This window comes from Neohortaea acidophila, assembly GCF_010093505.1.
Source record: "Neohortaea acidophila strain CBS 113389 unplaced genomic scaffold BDY17scaffold_9, whole genome shotgun sequence".
NCBI lineage: Eukaryota > Fungi > Ascomycota > Dothideomycetes > Mycosphaerellales > Teratosphaeriaceae > Neohortaea > Neohortaea acidophila.
In genome coordinates, this window is record NW_022985518.1 from 301,160 (window position 1) to 322,467 (window position 21,308).

The window sequence follows — 21,308 nt, forward strand, 5'->3', positions numbered from 1 at the left end:
GTCATGTCCTCGTCGAAAGTTACCAAAGAGCTCAACAAGACCTCCGACAGACAAGGCGTCCATGAAGCTATCAGAGAGCCAGCGGATCCCTTCAAAAATGAGCCCAAGCCAAGGGAGTCGAAGCGCAAGCGTGAAGACCACGATATCGGAAGGCGCGCCGTCCACCATTTGCAGCGGGCGATCCAACGGCCAGATGAGCGGCGACCGTCACCGGAAAAGGAGGACGGTGGTGAAGAAGATGAGAACTCGATTCCTTCGGAGATGGCGAAACTCATACAGGAGAACAAAATGTTGAAGGGCCGGAATTTTATGCTGGAGCGGAAAATGAAGGAGGTGGCGGAGCGCAATGAATTTCTGGTCGAGCGAGCCTGCCGTCTCGATCACCCAGAGCAAGCGACGAACGAGCAGCGACGGCGTAGCCCGGAGCACCAAATCCAACCAGAGACCGACTCCGAGTGTGGCCGTTCACAGCGAGCAGTCAACACGCGGTATGAGTATATGGAAAACCGATTCCTCATTGGGGAGCATGTCAGGAACATGCATGGATGCATTAACAACTTCAACGAATAAATACAAGGTTCCGGGTCTGAAATCGATTCCGAGAAAACCAAGATCCGCGAGCACGCTGTGCACATCGAATCCAAACTCAAGAGAATAGACGATCACAACGAGGCGTTAGTGGCGCGCATCGAAGGTTTAGAAAAGATGCTTCGGCGGTGCCTAGTTCCGGAGAACACGATGGTTCCGCAAACAGACAAAGCAGCGGCACCCATCACGGCTCAAGGCCAGGCAGAGAACGAGCACTTAGATGACGTACTCACGCCAGCTGCAATGATGCGTCAATTCGCCGTTTTCATGGATCTTCTCGCTTCCTCGAAGTTCTCCAGGATCTCCTCTGCTTTTTGCGCGAGGCTGCAGGGGGTCGATTAAAGTTTCGCGCCCGTGCATGCGGGTAGCAGCCTGATGCGCGCTTCACCACATCAACGGCACGAGATCTTTAGCTTTTGTGACCTGTCATTTACCCCTCTTCAGCACGCGGCAAAGATGCATCCATTTCCTCTCATACGTCCTTGGTCAATCCTCCCTCGCACCTTTCATCTGGCAAAGTCATCAAGAGAGGCGTTTGACCACAGTTCAAAACCTGACGCTCTGGAGACAGCACATCATCGAGCTGAGAGCGCGTATCCAACGGTAGCACAGCATCTAGCTTGCAATCCCGTTCCCCCTGCGGTGACACAGCTTCCATAGATACCAGACTCCACTCTACTCTACCTTCAGTCAACATCCACGAGCTCCGAGCGCCGTCTCCATCCATCAGTACACCACTCTCAGCCAGCCCATCATGGCATCCAACCCAGCAAGCCCCAAGCAGCAACGTATGACAAACGTCAAAGGCATCCTGAACCGGCTGTGCAAACTGGAAGAGCTGCTTGGCGATGACGAACTTCTCGGCGGAGTCGACATGTGCAGAACCATTGACGAGTTGAACGGCAAATTCAACTGGCTGGAGCCGGAGGTGTTCGCGCGTGGGCGTGAAGATCGTAAGATCGGGAAAGAGCTTGAGGGGCTGCAGCGCGTTACTGTACGTCAGCGGGAGAAGATTGATGAGTTGGAGGAGCAGGTTCAGGTGCTGAAGGGGCAGTGGACTTCGGCTTCACCACGATGGATGGAGCGTGTGGAGCAGTTGGAAGCGCTCGTTGCGCGGTGCGATGTGTTAGAGGGAGAAAAGCAGGAGCTGGCAGTGCGCGTCGGTTGTCTTGAGAAGGAGAAGAATGGGCATGCAGAGCGGATCAAACGACTGGAGCGGAGGGCGGACAAACGAATGGCTAATATTGGCCTCCCGGTCCCGGAAGTCGCAACGAGCAAACATGCAGACCTCGTCGATGAATCAAGGCAGGCAGCGAGCAAACAACCCGATCGTGTCCCAGCTCCGCCACCGAGAAGCAATGCGCAACCGAGCGCAGCCGGCAGACCCCCCGCGAGCGTGAAGCAGGCGTATGCAACACCATTTACATCCCTCATCGAATCAGTCTCAGTTTTGACAGCACGGGTCGATCGCCGAGAACACGCAGACGATCAGCAATGGAATTCAGTGCGTGCCCATATCGGTCAGTTGCAGAACGCGAACACCGCGCACGTTACGGTAACGCAGACAGTTAACGGCCGGCTTGAGCAAATTCACAACCGCACCGTGCTGCTGGAGAAGAAAGCCGGGCAGCTGGCAGAAAGCGTGCTAAAGTGTAGCGATCAGCTCGAGGAAGAGTCGAAGGCTTCGCTGGCAGCAGAATGCAATGAGCGCATCGATGCGTTGACTGCCTGTTTCGATGAGTCCGAGCGAAGTCGAAAGTGTTTAGAGGACGTGAATGAGAAGCGTCTCGAGACGTTGATTGGAGACAACGCCCAGATGACCGAGCGTACGAAACGTATTGAGGCGGCCCAAAAGGATCAACAGCTCGGCCTTCCGGAGCGAATGAATGAAGAGCTCGATGCCGTGAAGAAGCAGCTGGAAATCTTGGCTGCGACTGTCGGAGACAACAACCTGGACATTCAGCAGATGAAAACAAGCGTGGAATCGCTGGACAAGCGAATCGATGTTTCCAGTGAGGACTGTCAGGAGCGGGCGAAGCAAGAGTGCCAAGTGCTGGAGCAGAGATTGCACGAGCGCTTGCACAAGGCGGAAAAGTATCTTAAGAGTCTCAAGCACAAGGGAGAGGCGGAGGTCACGCGAGTGGATGGCTTGGCTGCGCGTATCGAGGCTCAGCGGCAGGAAGAGAGCGGGCGATGGGCGAACTTAGCTGCACACATTGGATCTCAGTCGGTGGCAGAGGAAGCGCAGTCGGACGGGCCATCTTCGCGAATCGTTCCTCAGCGGCAGGCAGAGAGTGAGGGGGTCGATGACTTATTCACGCGTGTTGCCAGTCCTGATGTGGCCGCAGCTTCTAGACCGACAACCGAAGCGGTCACTCACCCAGATCGAGAGATTCCAGATCCAGAGTTCGTCGATGAAGCCAGCGAGGCGGATGACATGCGCACATCGACCACCCGAATCACGAGAGCGACGACATCTCATCATCGGACGCCGGTGACCGAAGCCATGGACACTGTCGCATCCCGCGACTCGGAGCATGCAAGCCCGCCCTACAGTAGGCCAACTCGAAGGGAAAGGGAGATGAAGAGCCTCAAAGATAGCTTAGGTTGGACGCAAGCGATAGAGCGTATGCGGACGGTCGATACGGAGATGGCGGACGCGGACGTGACGGATGCGAGCGAAGGCCCACGTCGCAGCGCGCGTGAACCGAAGCCAGTCGAGCTCCCGGGCGACATGTTGGATTGGCATGCAGCTCGAGAACGGATGAAGGGGCAGCGGTCGGAGGCAGACGTGCGGAGTAGAGAGAGGCCGCGCAAGATCATCGCGCATGCCCCACGCAAGGCCGTCACGTCATGCAAGACTACACGGGACAAGTCGACTCGAGGGAAAGTGCCGAGACCAAGGAGGTGCACGGAGAAGCGCAAGTGTGGCAAAGGCAGCGGTTGATGAGAATCGATGGTCGTCGGCGCATTGCTCGTATCTTGGTTGCCTTGAGAGCGGAGTTCTGTAGCTCAGCCGGGTAGGGAGACGTATTGACGCACTTCTTGCATTGGAGTAGGGGAAATGTTGCGTCGGACAATGTCTTCGCTTTCGATGATCTCCTTCCTTCTCCAACTGCGTGCGCGGAACGGCAGGGGTTAGTCGTGCCTGAGAGACGCTTTGGTCGTTGCGCAAGGCTACAGGGGTGCATTAGAGTTTCGCGCGGCTGCACGTGTGCGGCACAGCCTGATGCAGCTGCACGTTCATCACATCTCCTCACACGGGAGCTTCGGCATTTCGAACCTGTCGCATACCCCTCTCCAGCGGAGCGCCACTACGATACCAGATGAAAGCATCTTCCACCCCGCTCGGTCAGTTCTTCTTTGAACCTTTCATCCGAAGTCTTCTTCAAAACGTCGAGGTCAGGGTGTACCGGTGGGAACGGAGCATCGAGCTAGCAGCAGGTATCCGGCGGTTACACAGCACCGGGAGCTCGACCCCTGCCAGTGGCGCCGCGTCAAAAGATCCCCAGCCTCTGCCTGTCGCCACCCTTCAAGTCCCGAATTGCAACATCCGGCAGTGCACCACGCCCAGCCCATCATGGATCCAAATAAAGACCCTATGCGCTGGCTCATTACGAGCATGGAAGGTGTCCTGCGCCGGATGGGCAAATTGGACTACCTGATCTACGTCGACAAGAAATTCACCGCTTTCGACGCCATGAATGGCGAAATTCAGGTGCTTCAGAAAAAGGTGCTCACCCGGGAGGATGAAGACAAAAAAGCCCTGAACAAGCTTACGGCCAAGGACATCCAAGTGGAGAACCGGCTTCTGTTCCTGGAAGGCAGGGACAAGCCGAGCATAGCACAATGGACGGAATGCGTTCGGCACTTGGAAGCGACTGTTGCGCGGTGCATTGCTTTGAAGGAGGAAAAGGACGAGCTGGTGGATTGCGTCGCTTCTCTGAAGCAGGAGAGAGATGCGCAGGGCGCGGGCATTCCACTGCTGGAGCAGAAGATACAACGGCAGACGGCCGCCATTGAAGCTCTAGTGGATGCGAAGAGCAAGCATGCGAAGTTGATTGCGTCTCTGGAGCAGGACAAGAACACGTCAACAGAGCGGATCGGTCAGCTGGAGCAGCAAACGACTGATGTCGAAAATCTGAAGCGCGAGCTGGCGAAGTTGATTGCATCTCTGGAGCAGGACAAGAGCATGCCCCCCGAGCGGATCGGTCAGCTGGAGCAGAAAGATGTCGAGCACGAGACTCGTCTCACATCGCTTGAACAGACGCAGTGCGAACAAGCGGAGACGACAAACAAGCAGACAGCTGATCTGAAGTCTCTCAACGATGCGAGGAGCGAACATGCGGAGCTTATCAGTCAGCTACAGCAGAAGAATGTCGAGCAACACCAGGATGGTCTCAGGGCTCTTCACCATGAACAGTGGCAACAATCGGGTCAGATGAGTCGTCTAGCAGAGACAACAAACAACCAGATGGCCGATATCAGATCTCTCAACAAAGCGAGCAGCGACCATGCGGAGCTTATCAGTCAGCTGGAGCAGAAGAATGTCGATCATGAGGCTGGTTTCAGAGCTTTTCACCAGACACAGTGCGATCAAGCGGATCAGATCAATCGTGTGGCAGAGGCAACAAACAACCAGACGGCCGATATCGGATCTCTCCACAAGGCGAGCAGCGACCATATGGGGCTTATTCGACAGCTGGAGAAGAAGAACGTCGAGCATGAGGCTGGTCTCAGGGCTTTTTACCAGACACAGTACGGTCAAGCGGGTCAGATCGGTCGTCTAGCAGAGACAACAGACAACCAGACAGCCAATATCGAGACTCTCGACGTGGCGAGGAGAGACCATTCGGAGCAGATTAGTTGGCTGCAAGAGAAAGACGTCAAGCTCGAGACCGCTCTCACGTCTCTTGAGCAGACGACGCAAGGACATGCGAATCAGATCTCCGAGCTCGCGCAGACAGCAAACAACCGGTCGAATGTTGACTTTCTCGACGGAAAGAGCACCGAACATGCGAACCTTATCAGTCAGTTGCAGCAGAAAGGTGTCGAGCACGATGATGGTTTCAAGGCCCTTGAGCAGAGGACGCGCGAACACGAGGTTCGTGTCTCCCAGCTAGGACAGACAGCAGACAACCAGACGGCCGGAATCAAATCTCTCGACGAGACGAGGACCGAGCATACGAACCTTATCAGTCAGTTGCAGCAGGGAAGGAAAGAGCAAAGCGATCTGATCCAAGCGCAGGGAATGCGACTGACTGCAGTTGCTGCGCTTCTGGAGCGGCCAACTCCAAATGAACCAGAGGACGAGCAGTACACCACACGTGCACTTCCCGAGCTGTTGCAGCAGCCGACAACCAGCCAGCAACCGGATGATGATGATACGCATGACATTGCACTCCCGCACCAGGCGTATGAAGCGCATTTTGCATCTCTCCAGGAAACGATCGAGGCATTGGCTGAGAGTTTCGATGCTTGGACACAAGAAGGCGATGAACATTTTGGTGCCATCGATGTCCGTCTAGGCTCTCTAGAGAGTGCTAGGCCAGCGGAGCACGATACCCGGTTCAGCCTTCCAGAGGGGAGCATTCGGCAGGTTGCGGAGGGCTTGCAGAATCTTATTGCATCTTCAAAGCAAGAGTTGGTCGCAGAATGGAAGCAGCGCATCGACGTGCTGGCAGCACAAATTAAGGATGCCGAGCGACAGAGGAAGTCTGCAGGACGGATGAACGAGGATGTCGGTCCGATGAAGACGCAGATAGAAGATTTGGTTGCTGCCGCCGCGAACAACGCCTCCGAGGTCAAGCGAGCGAACGAAAGCGTTACTTCGTTGGAGACGCGTATCGATACGTTCGGTTCGCAGGGGCGAGAGCAGGCACAGCGAGATGACGAAGCTCTGGAACAGAGACTGAGTGCCCGACTGCTTTTGGCAGACGAAGTTCTTGAAAAGAAACTCGGTGCTCGACTGCACGTAGCAGAAGAGACGGCCAAAGAGCTGACGGTAGCCAAAGAGCGACTTGATGAATTGTCTTCCCGCATCGAGCCTGAGATGAAGGCGGAGAAAAAACGGCTAGATGCAGTGGAGAAGCTTGTCAAGCACCATAGGCACACACGAGAGATCAAGCGCCTGGACGATTTGACGGAGCTTGTTGCGTCGCGCTTCTCGGCGCGGGAAAAACGGGTTGGCGAGCTGGGTGCCCACATCAGCACTCAGGCACGGGAAGATGGGGACAAGCAGCCCATCGAGACAGACAACCCGGCGCAGAAAGGCAAGCGAAATGAGTTGAATGAGCGCGCTGCGCCCCGAGAACCGGGAGGAAGCAAAACCCGGAGCTCAATGGCCAACACTGGGGCAGACGCGTCTTTCAGACGTACCCCTGAACCCACGCCTGCCCTCCAATCCGCATATAACAATCGCGATCGCGAGGTCCTCGACGAAACCACTAAAGCTAAGGGCATGCGGAGACCGACCGGAACAATTGCGCGGACGAATGGTTGTCAACTCACTACGTTGCTAGTGGACACGATGGACGCGATGATGGAAGATGCCGGTGAGGAAGCGTCCGGTTCACAGTCGACTGGCGAGGAGTCGTACAATGAGGATTCTACGTCGGATGAGGAGTCTTCTGCCGAGGACTCAGCCAACAAAGAGCCGCGTCGAAGCGCACGTCAACCAAAGCCGATCGAAACTCCTGCTGGTATGGTGGATTGGAAGGCTGCAAAAGATCTGGCAAAGCAGAGGAGGCAACAGCTTTCTGCATCTGCAAAGTTGTCCAAGGAGAATGCAGCGCAACGCGAAGAGTCTTCCAACGAGGAGTCGGCCAACGAAGGGCCGCGTCGCAGCGCGCGTCAGCCAAAGCCGATCGAAACTCCTGCTGGTATGGTGGATTGGAAGGCCGCGAGAACTCGAGCAAAGACGAGGAGGCACCAGCTTTCTGCGCTTGCAAAGTCGCCGAGTAAGAATGCCTCGCCGGGCGAAGAGTCGTCTGACGACGAGCCGCGTCGAAGCGCGCGTCAGCCCAAGCCGGTGGGAGTCCCAGCTGATATGGTGAATTGGAAGGCTGTCAAAGATCTGGCCAAGCAGAGGAGGCAGGTGGAGAGGCCGATGCAGGAGGCTGCTTCCCCAAAGCGCAGAGGAAGGCCACGCAAGATCGTGACAGATCCATCTGGGACAAACCCGCGGCGCAAGATCATCGCGTCTAGCAAAGCCATACCACATCCAGTCACGCGTCTAAGCTGCATGGAGAAGGGGGCACCGCGCGGAGGCCGCGGTCGACGGGGATGAGCAGTAGTTGAGAATCGCTCGTATTCCGGCTGTACATATTCCGGTTGTACATCTTTCGGTTGTCTTCAACAGATTGCAGTGCGTCATCTTTGACAAATGCCGCACCTGGTTCAGAACAAGGCAGCAGCTCCACCTCGTGAGAGGGTGGTCCTGGGCGGGCAGTCGTGGGGGCCTCCTACACATGCAGGAAGGGCACATGCGGCACCTGATGGCAGGCGGTTCGCTCCATCTCGTTAGAGACGTGCCATTTCTGCAGTGTAAAGTGAAGGTGTCGATGCGGAGAGGTGAAGATGTCTGGAAGAAGACTGAGAAGGAGATGAAGTCCAGTCCTGTTGTGCTGTGAAATACGCCCACGGAGCAGGCTGTACACGCGACAGGTCTGCCATCTGCTGTCTTTCACGTCCACCCGCGCAATGAAGTTCTACAGAGCTGTCTTGTGTAGTTCATCTTCTAATTCTCGCCGTCTACCCTGTATCCTACAACTGGTATCACAAACGCTCAATGCTAAGGTAACGGAACAACAGACACGTCGGCCCACTCCAAGACACATCACTTCAGCTCCGTCTTGCCCAGCACGTCCGCCAGCTCGTCGACCTCCTTGTCCTTGGTTTGAGCAACAGGCTCGTCCTCCGCGATCTCCGCATCCTTCACAATCTTCGCTTGCTCCTCGTCTTCCTCATCCTCAGCTTCGTCAGCTTCCTCTTCGCTCTCATCTTCATCCTCCATGTCCTCCACACTGATTCCCCAAGCCTCGTCATCGTCCTCGTCGACCCCGGGATACTCGTCCGCTTGATCTTCCTTTCGTTTGCGAAGAATCTCCTCGAATTGTGCAACTTCCGGCAACTCCTCGGAGAAGGTATTGCCGTCCAGTTCGACGCGGCGTAGTCGCGGCAATCCAGAACCTGAAGCCGCGGTGACGAGTGCTGTCAGACCCTTGCCGTCGATTTCATTGTACTGCAATCTCAGCACTTCGAGATTCTTGTTGCCGCCCTTTGCCAATGCATCTCCCAATAGTCTGCCTCCTCGCGCACTCAAGAGACAATCGCCGACGCCGAGCTCTTTCAACTTCGTCCACCGCTCCACGACGTTCGCCAACGTCTGTCCAGCCAGCACAGTAAACGTGTTGTCCTGCAAATCGAGCACCTCCAGTTGAACACAGCTCGACAATCCATGCTGAAGCAATTGCGCCACTCCCTCCTGTCGAATCCCATTCTGCACCATCTTGACCGTCTTCACTTTGTCGTTCGCCTGGTATGCCTTGACCCAAGCCGCCATGCTGCCCGTCTCCAACCGATTGCGTCCACACACCACCGTCTCGAGATCCGGAACACTCTTCCCCTCCTTCCTCGCCTCCGCCTTCCTCCCAGCAAGCTGCTCCAGCGCCTCAGCAACTAGTGTACCAGCCGCAGGCCCCAACCCATTATTGTTGAGAAACAAATGCTGCAAAGGCGTATGCCGACTGAGAAAAGGCCGCAAAGGCTCAACAGTATTCAGGCCAAACGCATTATCGTTCAAATTCACCGTGTGCAACTTGGGACACTTCAGCAGGGCGGTGAGGAGCGCATCGAGCGCCTGCGGGATCTCGGCGAGTAGTCGGCCGGTGAAGATGTCGGCGAGGTTGGCGTACTGCAGGGTGGTCTTGGTTTCGAGGATGCGCGCGAGGGCTTGCGAGGCTTCGACACCGATGGTGTTGCCTTCGAGGTGGATCTCCTCTACGTCGCTGCTTGCCTCTAGAGCTTGGGTGTGTTTGTGCAGGTCGGCGGCGGTGTCGAGTTTGAGTGCTTGGCCGCGGAGGGAGAAGACTTTGGACATTTTGGGTAATGTGCTTGGGCAAGGATTGTTGTTCTCAAAGGAGTTGAGGCGTGCAGGAAGTTTCCACTCAGTGCGTGCCACAATAGTCGTCAAAATGTCAATGTGGGAAAAAGTACAGCTCGGTGTAAACAATTATGGAGGCTTTCAAACGGGCGAGCTTCCCGGCGCAGGGCAACGTGCGCCAAGTCGTGCACGAGGGAGATCGGGAATTTGCTTATGTAATGTGAGCGCGGGCCATTCCTGAACATCACTGACGTCCTCTTAAGGAATTTGTAAGTCAACATCTCCAACTCTTGTGACAATCCACACGTCGCCAAAATGTCAGCGCAAGCACTGAAATCAAGCCCAACAGGCTCGTCGAACTCTACCATCACCCATGCCCTGCATAACTAACATCCAAATCCAGGCCAAATGCAACCCAACAACCTCGCCGCAGACGTGAAAGCGCCCAACTCCAGCGACAAGCCCAAGGTACGTCTGCGCTCCAGCTTCATCGCGCACTTCCCTTCCACACGATCGACCTGACTGACGAGTCGCTCCAGCCCTGCTGCGTATGCAAAGACGAGAAACAGGCGCGCGACGAGTGCATGCTCTTCTCCACCTCCGCCGATCCGCAAGCTGCGTGTCAAGATTTGGTGGGCAAGTACAGGAGTTGTATGGCGGGGTTTGGGTTTAATCTTCCGTGAGAAAAGAGATGGATTAAGAGGTAGGGGGCGGGGTGGTGTATATTAAATTGGCATGGGTGGCGTTTTTCGATGAAGAGACATTATGGGCGAGCATTTCGCGTGGCGAAGGATAGCATGGGATGTTGCAGTGAGGGCTTTTCATTTGTGCTAAAATCTCTATGCATACAAGGGAGAGACCTGTTCTCTGCGATGTGCAGATGTCACGGGTCATCTCATGCTTTTCGTCCACCTTGCAGTGCACCTGAAAGGCGTCATTGCCGCTTGCGATCATCATCCAGCTTTTCCTTCTTCACAAGACCAAGATCTTGCAGTATACCACTCTCAGACAGCAGTCGCCACAAGCACCACAAGTAGCAGACGCCAAAACCCGCAGCGCCAACGCAGACATTCGCCACCACGAACAGATCCGGCTTGTTCGTCGGCGGCAGGAAGAAGGCCTCGACGACGTGCCAAGCGATGCATGCAAGGTAAGTCCCGAGATGCAGAATCTTGGCGAACCAATGCAGCCCCGCACCGTCCGGAGTAGCAGAAGCGGTGTACAACTCGAAGCTGACGGGAGGGAGGCCGAGGAGATAGGCGAAGACGAGGCTGAGAACGAAGTACGGGATGCGCAGTCCGTCCCGCACGAGAAGGGGGAAAAGAGTCCAGCAAGCCAGGATATTTGCGTAGCCCACCCAAGCCCTGGTGGAGGGTTTCATCCCGCCTTCAGACGCCAGTAGCATGGTCATGGGGAGAAGGGGGAGCAGCACGTTCTTCTCGTGCACCTGGTACGAGCAGAGGAAGAAGCCCCACGCTGTCACTGCTAGGGCAAGGGGTGTGAGTACCTTCTTGGGTTTGAAGAAGATGATGGTGCATGGCGGCAGGATGGAGAGGAGGGTGAGGCCGAGAGCTGCGCGGGAGAGCAGAGAGGAGGAGTAGTTGTGCAGTTTGTGCACGCCGGAGCTGTGGATTGCGCACCAGATGTTGGCGACCTTGTCTTCGAAGAGGCCGCGCGAGAAGGGGAAGATGCGGTGGATTGATTGGGCCAGCTGGAGCACGTAGGGGTAGTACCACGCGGATTCCGCAAGGTCGAACGGTAGGGCCGAGAGGAGAGGTGGGAGTTGAATGTCGGTGGGTAGTGGTACGTTTCGGCGGTTGTCGTAGAGAGTTCCCAGTAGTAGTGGGAGGTAAAGCAGGGCGAAAGACGCCAGTGTCGTGGCCGCAATGCAGATCAGACGGAACAGCCTGATTCGTGGGAATAAGCATGATCCAGCAAGATAAGCGGCAACGGCAGGCGCGTAGAATAGAGCCATCTGTTTGAAGCCCAGTGCGGCGACAAAGCATACGCAGCTCCAGAGTGGCCGGCCAGCGAGCATGTTGGACATGGAAGCGAGCACAAAGCCCAGCATGACAGTGTTGTATTGGAAATGTCCGTGGTCAATGAGCATGGTAGCAGGCTGCATCAATATCGCAGTCAAAGCTATCGACAGCTCCCACGGATTGATGTTATGCAGCCTGGCCATATGTCTCCCGCATATGACAACAGCAGGGACGTAAACCAGATACTCCGACACCATGACCGTCGCGCGCATGAACACCTTCAGATCCGCATCATCCAGGGCTCGCGAGAGATACAGCGCGAACCAGTCGGGATTGATCAGCGATCCAACCTTGCCCAGGATCCAGCTGTGATATGCCGTCAAAGGCGGATAATCCAGACCCCACCACTGCAGGTCATGGAAATACCAGTGGGTCATGGGCAGGCCGACTGTGATCTCCAGCCAATGCCGCTGTGCCTCGAAGTCGCCATGCATAGGCGGTTTGCGATAACCCGAATATGGCCAGATGGCGGTGCACCAGCGGAAGAGGCCAACGACCATGAAGATACAGGATAAGATGACCCATTGGGAGGTGGCAGTTCGCGCGGGCCAGAAGAAAGCCACGAGGGGGAAGGCGGGCTTTTCTTGTTTGGACTGGACATCGATGGCGACGGTTCCGTTGGAGCTGTTGGAAGAGATGTCCGCTCTCCGCTTCTTGCGCGGCTTGTGGGATGAGGGCGTGGACGGCATCTTTTGAATGGAGCACGGAGACGCGTTACCGAGACATTCCTATTGATTTGTTCCGCTGTCGAGGATGGGTGCGGTGTGACCAGTCTGGCACGCGATGAGTCCGATGCTCTAGTTCGTGAAGCGTACAGCTACGGTGCGTCGTGTGTTGTCGAGTGTATTCAGGCGAGGCTATACGTCTTCTGCACGCATTGAAGTTGGGACGTGGCCACGGAGGTGAAATCACGGCCAATCAAGCGCAAGCTGGCTGGGATCAGGCGTCAGGGATCGCAAGGAGCTTGGGCCACGCGCGACACTAGCGCAAAAGAAAAAAAGTTCTTAGACTCGGAACTTTTCTGCCAGCCTCCCCTCCCATCGACACTCTTCTCTCCCATCACCAACAGAGGTTCTACTTTCCACACCTCGTTTTAAACTCGTTTCCATCACTACTGAGGGCATCGGAGCGAGACATCGCTAGAGGGGATACTTGACAAGCACAAATTTGGTTCGTGGGCTCTTCATCTCTTCACGTCCTTGCGCCGTGAACGAGTCGCTTGCTTTGTGCGCATTGCATCGCACTCCGTCTACTAGTGGGCTTGATCAAACGTCGTTGGCACGTCGGGGCTTCTTGTGGGAACACGCCGCCTCGACTGCAGCGACCAGTGGGCATCTCGTGGTCGGTCACGGTGTCACGTGTGGGCAAAAAGAACCCCTCACTCGCGTGGGGCATTCTTCTCGTGGGCTTCAGTCACTGCCGGTGACATCATTGAGGACTTGTCGAGGGCTTGTAACGACTTTGCTTCGTTCGTGGGCTATTGTCACTGCTGGCTGTTTGAGAGGAGAGACGCTATCGCTGCGGCGGGACTACAAGAGTAACATACATTTGAGGGGAGGCTTCATACTGACCTACGCATAGACATTCCTCATAAATCTTCAGCAATGGCCAAAGACAAGAAGGGCAGCAAGACTGCCGCACCCAAGGCGGATGTGGCCAAGCCACTGGAGAGCGTCAAGGCTGGTCGCGTGACCAAGCCGCTTGAGCAGGCAAAGGCTGCCGCCAAAGACACTGCCAAGAAGGCTGCCGGTGGGGTTGAAAAGGCCGCCAAGAAGGTCAAGAAGGCCGTTGAGCCCGAGTCGGAGTCTTCGGACGATGACTCGGATGCCAGCTCTGTCGGGACCAGCGACAGCTCCGAGAGCAGCGACGAAGAGGTTGACACCAAGGCCGGAGCCAAGTCGAAGGGCAAGGTCAATGGCAAGGCTGCCAAGGCGGCTGAAAGTGACAGCAGCGAGGAAGACTCGGACGAATCCGACAGCGACGAGGAAGTCGCTCCCAAGAAGGCGGCAAAGGGCAAGGTCAATGGTGCTGCCGCCGCCAAAGACGATGACAGTGATGACAGCGAAGAAGACTCTGACGAGTCCGACAGCGACGAGGAGGAAGCTCCCAAGACAAACGGCAAGGCTGCTGCCAAGGACGACGATGACTCCGACTCCGACTCCGATGCCGATTCCTCCGACGCATCTTCTGACGATGATGAGGAAGAGGAGGCCAAGCCTGCCCCCAAGGAGACCGGCAAGAAGCGCAAGGCCGAAGATGCCATCGACTCGACGCCCAAGAAGCTCAAGGCTGTTGTCGAGGGTGAGGAGAAGGATGCCACCAACAACTTGTTCATCGGCAACCTCAGCTGGAACATTGACGAGGAATGGCTCTACCGTGAATTCGAGACGTTCGGCGACTTGAAGAATGTGCGCATCATCACCGACCGCGACAGCGGCAGGAGCAAGGGATACGGCTACGTCGAGTTCAACTCTACCGAGAAAGCCTTGGAAGCGCTCGAGGCCATGCAGGGCACGCTGCTCGACGGTCGCAACCTCCGCGTCGACTTCAGCGTCCCTCGCCCCGCTCGCGACGAGAACGCCACGCCTCAGCAGCGCGGCGCCGATCGTGCCCAGAAGTACGGCGACACTCCCAAAGAGCCCAGTGCGACTTTGTTCGTCGGCAACGTTAGCTTCGATGCCGACGAGTCGATGATCACCGAGCTCTTCCAGGAGTACGGCACCATCAACGCCGTCCGCTTGCCCACTGACCGTGAGACCGGCGCCATCAAGGGCTTCGGCTACGTCGAGTTCTCCAGCATCGACGAGTCCAAGGCCGCCTTCGAGGCTCTGCAGGGTGGTGACCTTGCCGGCCGCTCGATGAGACTCGACTACTCCACCCCGCGCAGCAACGACTCGCCCGCTGGCGGTCGCGGCGGCGGACGCGGTGGACGCGGCGGTTTCGGCGATCGCGGCGGCCGCGGCGGCTTCGGCGGACGTGGCGGTGGACGCGGTGGTTTCGGCGACCGTGGTGGCCGTGGCGGTCGTGGTGGAGGCGGCAGCTTCCGTGGCCGTGGCAACACGACGAACCGTGGTGGGTTTGGCGACTTCTCAGGCAAGAAGGTGACTTTCTAGGAGGAAGATGGCCAGAGCGGGAAGCAGCCTCAGAAGGGTTCGGGGCGTGGGGGCCGCGGCGGTCGCGGGGGCTATGAGAAGGGGTCGAAGCGTGGTCGTGGTGGCTCTGCTGCCGTGTTTTCGGGGACGAAGATCTCGTTTTAGAGGTTTGATGTTCTTGAGAGTTGCGCTCGGGGTCTGACGATGCTCTTTGACGCTTCCGCTCTCGCAAACAGAAAAGTGTTTTTCATACCGGTGGCGATGGGTTTGCTGGAGTTCGGTGGGCATGGAAGGAGTGGCTTACTGTACCGTGGGTAATTGGAAGCTGTATTCAATTTCCTTGTGCTGGTCACTTCTTGCTTCAACATCTTGTCAAGTGTGTCACGTCAATCGTCCGCGCGAGTGATGCTGTAGAATCTGTTCGCCTTCAAAATGTATGAATTAGATGGTTTCAGACGCCTGCTGGGAAGTGCCAGCCTCGGGCGCTGCTATACATTCACCCGCTCTAAGAAATCCGAAGAACCATCTCCGCCCATCACACACACCCAAACTCCAATGAGATCACCATCGCATCTAAACGTGTAAATGTCCATTCCTCACCCCATTTGCCGCCCCCTTACTCGTCCCTATCGCCTTCGTAATCGCGCGCAGCACATCCTCCACAAGATCCTGCCCGTCTTCCACCCCACAGCTCAACCGCACCAAATCATCAAACACCCCCGCCGCCTCCCGCTGCTCCTTCGGAATGCCCGCGTGCGTCATGCTGCCGGGCACCTCGCACAAACTCTCGACGCCACCCAGCGACTCCGCGAGCGTGAAGATGCGCGTCTCCTCGCAGAAGCGGTCGGCGGCTGCTTTGCCGCCGCGCAGCCGGAAACTGAGCATGCCGCCTCCTAGCCCGTCGCGGTGCTGTTTGAGCGCGATGGCGTGTTGGCGGTGCGAGGTGAGGCCTGGGTAGTTGACTGCGAGGACGTGCGGGGAGGCTTCGAGAGCGGCGGCGACGAGGGCGGCGTTGTTGGATGCTTCGCGGGCGCGCAGGTGCAGTGTCTTGACGCCGCGGTGGGCGAGCCAGCAGTCGAAGGGGGAGGGGACGGCGCCGATGGCGTTTTGCAGGAATTTCAGCCGCTCGAACAGGTCGTCGGAGTTGAAGGCTGCGACGCCCATCAGTACGTCGGAGTGGCCGTTGATGTACTTTGTGACGCTGTGGATGACGATGTCGGCGCCGTGGTCGAGCGGGTTTTGGATGTAGGGGGAGAGGAAGGTGTTGTCGACTACGACCATGATGCCCGTGCGGTGCGCGATGTCGGCTACGGCGCGGATGTCGGTGAGGGAGAGGGTGGGGTTTGAGGGAGTTTCGATCCAGATGAGTTTGGTTTCGGGGGTGATGAGCGCTTCGACGTCGAGTTCGATGGAGGGGGTGAAGGTCACGCGAACGCCGTGGGCGGAGGCGACTTTGGTGAAGTAGCGGTGCGTGCCGCCGTAGACGTCGGACACGGAGACGACATGGCTGCCAGTTGCCAGACTCTGCAGGATGTTGGCCGTGGTGGCGGAGCCGGAGGAGTATGCTAGGGCGTATCGCGCGTGCTCCAGGTGTGCGATGGCCGTTTCGAAGGCGGCGCGGTTGGGATTGGAGGAGCGGGTGTACTCATGCTCGCCTATCGGCTTGCCCACGGAGCTTTGGGCGAAGGTTGTGCTGAGGGAGATGGATTGGATGACGGCGCCGGTGTGAGGGTCATGAGGTGCGCCGGCGTGCACGGCAAGCGTGCCGAAGCGGTGGACGGGTGAAGGAGGACGGGGAGGGGTCTCGATGGCTTCGGTGGCGTTGATGGCCATGTTGGTGTCGGTGGGCGGCTTGGCCGCGCGAGAGGATGTCGAGGTCCGACAACGGGTGGGGGGTCGAAGCGGCGGGAGGGCGCGGGGTCGCAGGTACTGACCGAGTCGCTGAACGGCGTGTGTGCGAGATGGAGAGGCAATGGCGGAGGATGAGCAGGTCTGGGAGATGACCCGTTGGTTGCGCAGGGCAGAGGAGTGATATATGCTGTGGGCGGAAAGGAAGAGAAGGATGATGGCGAAAGTGGCAGAAACTCGGGTCGTCGTGAAAAGCGAATGTGACGCGATTGCAAATCCGAATTCTAGAAGGTCTGCTTGCGGCCTAGCGCCAGGCACCTCGACCCCGGCTCGCCTTTCTTCTCAAGTAATCAGAAACACCTTTTGACTCGACTTTTCTTCGTGCCTTCATGTGCACGCGTGCTGCTGCGGCATGTGCTGTTGTCATCATTTCATTCGATTCAGTACGTTGCTTTGCAATCGCATTCGGTCGAAGCTAGAACATGGTGGCGTGGGTGAGACGCGAGGCTCGACACGCAGCCTTCTGCATGAGCTTCACCCACTCCCATCGCCCGCCTTCTCATCTTTCTTCCGCAGCCTCACCAAAGCAGCTTCGGCCCCGTCAATGCGTTTGAGCAGAAACGCCAGCGTTGCATCCCTGGCCTTGTCGAGGGTCCTTAGCTTCTCCACCGGCAGACTCGTGTAATTCATCGTCGGCTTAGCGGGCGACGCGACACTCTGAGCCGAGGCGGCCTGATCCTCGACAGCCTCACCACCACCACCACCGCCTGCTTCCGCCGTCTTGACCTCACTCTCCCTCTGCGCCGCCAACTTCCTTAATACCACGATGCTCTCATCCCGCTGCGGTAGCAGCACCTCCAGCCTCGCCTTCTCCCCCGCATCCTCCTCCGCTTTGCGCTTCTTCGCCCTCTCCTCCACTAATGAATCCTTCCATTTCTGCACTGCTCCCTTTGCGCATTCCTCCATATGAGTGAAGCGTACGGGACCCAACATGACCCCTCCGTACCACCGTGCAACGACACATGCCCCCACCACTTGCATGCTCTCCAGCACCTTCTCGACCTTCTTGCCCCCGTACTTCTCCCCGTCGTCGTCGTGGCCCACGACGTAGTTCGTCCGGCCCGTAATGGCTTGTTGATTGCTCTCTCGGCGCCATGCCAGGATCTTGTGGCTTGCGCTCGCGAATTCCGCATGGTTTTGCAGAGCTTCCGGTTTCAATGTGGGCGAAAAGTAGCCGATGAATCTGGAGGTGCGGTCTTCGATTGCCTCCGAACGATAGATGTCGTCGCTGCTGCTGCCCTCTGCGTCGGAATCGGCAGGTCGCTTGCGCTTCTGCGACATCCCTGCTGTTGTTGATGGGAGCCTGCACAGCTCTAGGAAAGCAATGTCACATCCTCGCTGTGCGCATCTCGTTGCTTTAGCACCCACTGAACTTAGGCTGGGTTTAACTGGGACAAAGTTGGAGGGATCCTAAGGCAGTGCCGAAAGACTCCGACTCCCGTTAGCGCCCGTTATTTTCGGCCAATCACATTGCATATCATTCATTCTTCCGCACTGAACACCTCAGGCATCCAGTAGGGAATGATTCCAATATGCCGTCTGGACCACCGTGATCAAGAGCAGGATGTCGTCTTGAATGGCAAGGCAAGAGCGGGGTCTACTTGGTACTTTCTCTCAATTTGTCACTCTTGTGCTTAAAAGGGTCGACGTGCAGCCAGCCTCGGGCCGGCTGTCCATTCGGTAGATCGTGATACGAAGTCCGTCATCGGCTACTGCACCTCATCACATAATCCAAAAATGAACGACATCGAAGTGTGACTCTTGCGCTCTTCTCGTTGCTGTTGGTGTTCTGATTCAATTGAAGTGATCCGAGGCACGGCATTTACACAACCATGGCATATGCGCCGCCAGCACCGCAGGGACCCCCCGACAAACAAGCCAGCATCAAAAAGAACATCCCCGAAGATGTGGCGCATATCATTGCCAGAGAGAACAGTCAAGACGACGACGACGACGATGGCAGCACCAACATCGACGAATCCACCGCCGACTATCATGAACTCGAGCGCCGCCTACGGCGCAAAGTCGACCTCCGCCTCTGCACCATCGCCGGCATCCTCTGCTCCCTCAACCTGCTCGACTCTGGCGTTATCAGCTCCGCTTCCGTCACCTCCATGATCCCCGACCTGGGCTTGTACGGCAACAAATTCAGCATCAGCATCTTCATCTTCACCGTCTCCAGCATCGCCTTCCAGCTGCCCTCGACCATTGCTGTGCGCATGTTTGGCCCGCGCATTTGGTTCTCGTTCATCACTGTGAGCTTTGGCGTGATTACCATGTGCACCGCGTTCATCCATACGTGGCAGCAGATGATTGCATTGCGCGTGTTGCTGGGGATGGCCATGTCGGGTATCTACCCTGGTTTGAGCTATTTGATTTCGGCGTGGTATTTACGGCGCGAGCAGCAGACGCGGTATGCTTTTATGCAGAGCGGCGAGGTCATCATCCTTGCAACAGGCAGCATCGTCAACTTTGGCTTGAATCAGCTAAACGGCCAAGGCGGACTGGCAGGATGGAGGTACATGTTTCTGGTGCAAGGCCTCATCTCCATCGTCATCGGCGTCATCACCTACTTCTGGATGGTCGACTTCCCCGAACACAGCCACAAATCCCTCTGGTTCCTCACGGAAGAAGAGCAAGCCCTGGCCGTCTCACGCATCCAGCGCGACCGCAAAGACGTGCAAGCCGACCCCTTCGCCTGGGCCAAAGTCCTGCGCCACGCCCGCGACCTCAAAGTCTACGGCTTCGCGCTGCTCTTCTTCCTCCTCAACCTCGTCTCCACCTCCCTCTCCTACTTCCTGCCCATCATCCTGCGCACCGGCATGGGCTTCGGCGAAAACCAGGCCATCATCCTCTCCTCGCCCCCCTACTACTACTCCGTCATCCCCGTGATCCTCACCTCCCTCATCGCCGACCGCTACCGCATCCGCGGGCCCGTCATTGTCTTCAACTGCGTCTGCCTCGTCGTCGGCTTCTGCATGCTCGGCTTCGTGCGCCAGGTCACCGTGCGCTACATTGGCACTTTCCTCGCGACGGGAGCGTACATTTCCAACTGGGCGGCGTTGACCGCTTACTACCAGAACAACATCGCGGGCCAGTGGAAGCGCGTGTACACCGCCGCGGTGGTGACGATGTTCAATGGCGCGGGCGGCATTGCGGGCAGTTTCATTGTCCGGCAGAACCAGGCGCCGTGGTATCCCACTGCCGTGTGGATTAGCATTGCGAGTCATGTGGTGATTGTTGCGTTTGTGGGGTTGTTTTCTGCTTGGTTCTTTGTTGCGAATCGGAGACAAAAGGCTGGGAAGACGGTGTTGGAGGAGACGGAGGGGTTCAGGTATACGTTTTAGGCGAGTCTGGTATGAATTACGATTCCCCTTTCTCAGCCGCCATTCCGGGTGGTGTCGTTGTTGTCTTTCCACGGTGGCGGTGTTTGTCTGCGAGGTGGCTGCATGCCTGTAATGTCTCACTGAGACAAACTCGACACAAATGTAAGTCTCATTCATCCATTTTTTTCTTAGCCGGCAAGACAGCAAGCATGTCTTTTATCTCACAAACAGAGTCAACAAACTCGATTCACACAGAAAAGCCCCACAAACAGCCTTGTCTCAGCAGCCTTGTCACAAAGCCCGCTGCAACAACCGTGCGAAACCGCTCACAAACAAGGGAGATACGTTGAGAGTATCTATAAAGTCGACAATTTCTTCGATAGACCATGATCTTCTTTTCCTTCCACAACACTTCTTCCTAAGATGGCCGGCCCCAAAGCCACCAAAGGCCGCAACACCGCCAAGTCCGACATCGACAACGTGCCAACCAACAACCCCAGAGGAGGGAGAGCCCGACCACCACCCAACCAGCCTAACGACGAAGAAGACAACGACCCCATCTCTACCCGCGGCAGTCTCCAAAGAGTGCACACCCGGCTCAATCCCATCGACGCGAACGTGCAAGACATTCGCGACAAGCAAGCAGACGTCCACGCCCGGCTCGATGCAATTGTCCAGAATCAAGCACAAGCCAACTCGCGCTTCGATGACTTGATCTCGCGACTGGATAGGATGGAGCGCGGCAACGGCAACAGGAGCAGGAACAACAGCAACGGCAACGGCGACGGCAACAACTCTCGCGACCGCCAACTCTTCCCCCATCCCTCCATCATCAACGACCCCCGCGCTCAGCGTCAAGACTTTCACTCCCCCTACATCGTCCAACTCTACGGCTACGACTTGAGGGAGATGATGCCGCGCGGCCAACAGGGAGCAGCGCAAGATCCGCCAGCCGATGACGACGACGAGCAAGACCCTGGACAGACGGTTGTCGCAGGGCATTTGCAGCCGCGCAGAGACAGTGCGCTGGAAGCACGACCACTACAGGCAGCACCTCCATCTGGGTACGCTGGGTCTTCGCTGCGAGATGCGGGACCGGCAACGCGCGGAGCGAAGCTCGCGGGCGGTGGGAGGAAGAAAAAGGCTGAGGTTGCGTCGGCTGGAGAGGATGGCGATGCTGGGCTCCAAGGACGCTCTGCTAGGCTTGAGGATAGTGCTCTCCCTGGGATATCGGCTGCTACGAGCAGGT

At 57.1% G+C, this 21,308-nt stretch overlaps 11 protein-coding genes across 11 annotated transcripts; 6 read left to right on the forward strand and 5 right to left on the reverse strand.

Annotated features, from left to right (window-relative positions):
* Positions 1-3: 3 nt before the first annotated feature.
* On the forward strand, positions 4-570 carry BDY17DRAFT_326392 (uncharacterized protein; the record flags this gene model as incomplete). Its single annotated transcript, XM_033737507.1, has 1 exon — positions 4-570. The coding sequence occupies one exon, from the start codon at positions 4-6 to the stop codon at positions 568-570; it is 567 nt and encodes a 188-aa protein (XP_033587062.1).
* Positions 571-1,342: 772 nt separating this feature from the next.
* BDY17DRAFT_326393 (uncharacterized protein) lies at positions 1,343-3,535 on the forward strand (the record flags this gene model as incomplete). Its single annotated transcript, XM_033737508.1, has 1 exon — positions 1,343-3,535. The coding sequence occupies one exon, from the start codon at positions 1,343-1,345 to the stop codon at positions 3,533-3,535; it is 2,193 nt and encodes a 730-aa protein (XP_033587063.1).
* A 633-nt stretch (positions 3,536-4,168) lies between these two features.
* On the forward strand, positions 4,169-7,876 carry BDY17DRAFT_312385 (uncharacterized protein; the record flags this gene model as incomplete). Its single annotated transcript, XM_033735617.1, has 1 exon — positions 4,169-7,876. The coding sequence occupies one exon, from the start codon at positions 4,169-4,171 to the stop codon at positions 7,874-7,876; it is 3,708 nt and encodes a 1,235-aa protein (XP_033587064.1).
* A 446-nt stretch (positions 7,877-8,322) lies between these two features.
* On the reverse strand, positions 8,323-9,838 carry BDY17DRAFT_193782 (uncharacterized protein). Its single transcript, XM_033730029.1, has one exon. It carries the CDS (start codon positions 9,686-9,688, stop codon positions 8,426-8,428), a length of 1,263 nt encoding a protein of 420 aa, XP_033587065.1. The 5' UTR covers positions 9,689-9,838; the 3' UTR covers positions 8,323-8,425.
* BDY17DRAFT_326396 (cytochrome C oxidase copper chaperone-domain-containing protein) lies at positions 9,783-10,374 on the forward strand (the record flags this gene model as incomplete). The annotated part of the gene is made up of 3 exons (XM_033737509.1): positions 9,783-9,864; positions 10,095-10,159; positions 10,231-10,374. The coding sequence occupies 3 exons, from the start codon at positions 9,783-9,785 to the stop codon at positions 10,372-10,374; spliced, it is 291 nt and encodes a 96-aa protein (XP_033587066.1).
* A 251-nt stretch (positions 10,375-10,625) lies between these two features.
* Positions 10,626-12,422, reverse strand: BDY17DRAFT_312387 (ALG6, ALG8 glycosyltransferase family-domain-containing protein; the record flags this gene model as incomplete). The annotated part of the gene is made up of 1 exon (XM_033735618.1): positions 10,626-12,422. One exon carries the CDS (start codon positions 12,420-12,422, stop codon positions 10,626-10,628), a length of 1,797 nt encoding a protein of 598 aa, XP_033587067.1.
* Positions 12,423-13,337: 915 nt separating this feature from the next.
* BDY17DRAFT_326398 (uncharacterized protein) lies at positions 13,338-14,846 on the forward strand (the record flags this gene model as incomplete). The annotated part of the gene is made up of 1 exon (XM_033737510.1): positions 13,338-14,846. One exon carries the CDS (start codon positions 13,338-13,340, stop codon positions 14,844-14,846), a length of 1,509 nt encoding a protein of 502 aa, XP_033587068.1.
* Positions 14,847-15,398: 552 nt separating this feature from the next.
* On the reverse strand, positions 15,399-16,658 carry BDY17DRAFT_255525 (putative cystathionine gamma-lyase; the record flags this gene model as incomplete). The annotated part of the gene is made up of 1 exon (XM_033731535.1): positions 15,399-16,658. One exon carries the CDS (start codon positions 16,656-16,658, stop codon positions 15,399-15,401), a length of 1,260 nt encoding a protein of 419 aa, XP_033587069.1.
* A 276-nt stretch (positions 16,659-16,934) lies between these two features.
* Positions 16,935-18,315, reverse strand: BDY17DRAFT_301882 (ribosomal protein S5 domain 2-type protein). Its single transcript, XM_033734318.1, has one exon. The coding sequence runs from the start codon at positions 18,012-18,014 to the stop codon at positions 17,208-17,210; it is 807 nt and encodes a 268-aa protein (XP_033587070.1). The 5' UTR covers positions 18,015-18,315; the 3' UTR covers positions 16,935-17,207.
* A 128-nt stretch (positions 18,316-18,443) lies between these two features.
* On the forward strand, positions 18,444-20,129 carry BDY17DRAFT_301884 (putative MFS transporter). Its single transcript, XM_033734319.1, has one exon. It carries the CDS (start codon positions 18,566-18,568, stop codon positions 20,078-20,080), a length of 1,515 nt encoding a protein of 504 aa, XP_033587071.1. The 5' UTR covers positions 18,444-18,565; the 3' UTR covers positions 20,081-20,129.
* Positions 20,130-20,449: 320 nt separating this feature from the next.
* BDY17DRAFT_301885 (uncharacterized protein) lies at positions 20,450-21,277 on the reverse strand. The gene has a single exon (XM_033734320.1). The coding sequence runs from the start codon at positions 21,117-21,119 to the stop codon at positions 20,892-20,894; it is 228 nt and encodes a 75-aa protein (XP_033587072.1). The 5' UTR covers positions 21,120-21,277; the 3' UTR covers positions 20,450-20,891.
* Between the last annotated feature and the right edge of the window lie 31 nt (positions 21,278-21,308).

Coding starts and splice junctions, on each gene's coding strand:
- BDY17DRAFT_301882 (XM_033734318.1), bottom strand. CDS start 18,014: ATGTCGCAGAAGCGCAAGCGACCTGCCGATTCCGACGCAGAGGGCAGC.
- BDY17DRAFT_193782 (XM_033730029.1), bottom strand. CDS start 9,688: ATGTCCAAAGTCTTCTCCCTCCGCGGCCAAGCACTCAAACTCGACACC.
- BDY17DRAFT_301884 (XM_033734319.1), top strand. CDS start 18,566: ATGGCATATGCGCCGCCAGCACCGCAGGGACCCCCCGACAAACAAGCC.
- BDY17DRAFT_301885 (XM_033734320.1), bottom strand. CDS start 21,119: ATGGAGGTGCTGCCTGTAGTGGTCGTGCTTCCAGCGCACTGTCTCTGC.